At 55.9% G+C, this 1,539-nt stretch overlaps 1 protein-coding gene across 1 annotated transcript in view; it reads left to right on the top strand.

Moving 5' to 3' along the window:
• KLHL35 (kelch like family member 35) overlaps window positions 1-1,539 on the top strand; it is an 11,988-nt gene that overhangs the window by 716 nt on the left and 9,733 nt on the right. Inside the window, 2 exon segments of the mRNA XM_006141148.1 lie at window positions 4-83; window positions 1,299-1,483. Coding sequence (XP_006141210.1) covers window positions 4-83; window positions 1,299-1,483 — 265 coding nt within the window.

Raw genomic sequence — 1,539 nt, 5'->3', positions numbered from 1 at the left:
GAGTGCCGTCCGCTGCTGCTCGAGGCCCGCGCCTGCTTCATCCTGGGCCGCGAGGCCGGCGCGCTGCGGGCCCGGCCGCGGAGGTACTGCAGCCGCCCGTTGCCTCCAGCCCCCTGCTCTTCCCTCCATCCGCAACCACTCACTCATTCATCATCCTTTCACTTAGGCTGCTTCTTGAAAGAGGCTCATTCCTTTAACAATTCCCGGGCGTGGTGCCGGGAATTCTGCCCTCGGAGGGGTAACCTCCCGTGGGGGAGATGTAGAGATCCCACACCTGGCGCACATTTTTCTCTCGTCCATCCTCCAAGAGCTTACTCATGCACGTTTTGTGCTGGTTCCTGGGACTTGGAAGTGGTTTGGAAATGCCCTTTGTCTCCGGGTACTCATAGACTAGTCAGGGATAGAAATGGGGAAGGGCATGGAGGGAAAAAGTGAAAGAGGCTTATTCCCATCCCTGGAGTGCCCAACCGGGACACTCTGGGTGTAGTCCACCGTGATCTGTCATCCACCATGGACAAATCAGGGCCACACTATCTTACCAATGAGTCTGTAACGCCAATCACAGGGCCAGGACGAAGGGGTTCGGTATTGGTCAAAGGAATTGGAAAATCAGTGGCTAAAGGATGTGGGGGTTCTGGTGGGGTCAGAAGTTGGAGGTGTCTGGGAGGAAGACAGCTTTGCTGAAAGGATGAGTAATCTGAACGAATGGAATTAGTGATTAGGGGGTCGCTTTAGGAGATGATTATGGGAGGAGGAAGGGAGCAGAACTGGGATGGGAGACTGAGGTTAGAAGAGGGGATCCGCTGAGGTGGCACCGGTGCTCCCCCTAAAGATTGGGCACAGTGGCAGGTGCCTGTAATCCCAGCTCTCAGGAGTCTGAATGAGGAGGATGGGGGCTCTAGGCCGGCCTGAGCAACATGTAAAGACCCTGTCTATAAAAGCCAGGTGTGATCGGCACACCTGTAGTCCCTGCTGGGAGGCTCGGCAGGAGAAGAGAATGTGTCAGACAAACCCTGGCTTAAGCTGGGGTTTCTTAAGTTTTCTTCTCTGAGAAAGGAATAACTATCCTATAAGGATTAAAGGAGGTGATTTTTCCAAGAAAGGGTAAGGATTCTAACTTAGAGGTCAGAGGAATGGGTTAATTAGTGACCCTATCCCTATCAGTTGTTGGAGGGAAGGTTTTAAGTGGCAGAGGGCAGCAGGGACCAGGACCAAAAGGCATGGAAGGGCAGCAGGACCGTTGTGGGGTCAGGAAGGTGACAGCTACAGTTTGGGCATTGTGATTATTCTCGCGCCAGATTCATGGACCAAGCTGAAGTGATCGTGGTCATCGGCGGTTGCGATCGCAAGGGTCTCCTGAAGCTGCCCTTCGCCGACGCCTACCATCCAGAGAGCCGGCGCTGGACCCCACTGCCCAGCCTGCCGGGCTACATGCGCTCAGAGTTCGCCGCTTGCGCCCTCCGCAATGACATCTATGTCTCTGGTGAGGGCGGGCCGCCGTAGGAGCCTCACCGGACTGGCTCCCCCCCCCCCCCCCCC

This window comes from Tupaia chinensis, unplaced genomic scaffold, assembly GCF_000334495.1.
Source record: "Tupaia chinensis unplaced genomic scaffold, TupChi_1.0 Scaffold000047_1, whole genome shotgun sequence".
Taxonomy (NCBI): Eukaryota; Metazoa; Chordata; class Mammalia; order Scandentia; family Tupaiidae; genus Tupaia; species Tupaia belangeri.
Note: the sequence above shows the minus strand (reverse complement) of the source record. Positions and strands in the feature narration are given on the sequence as shown.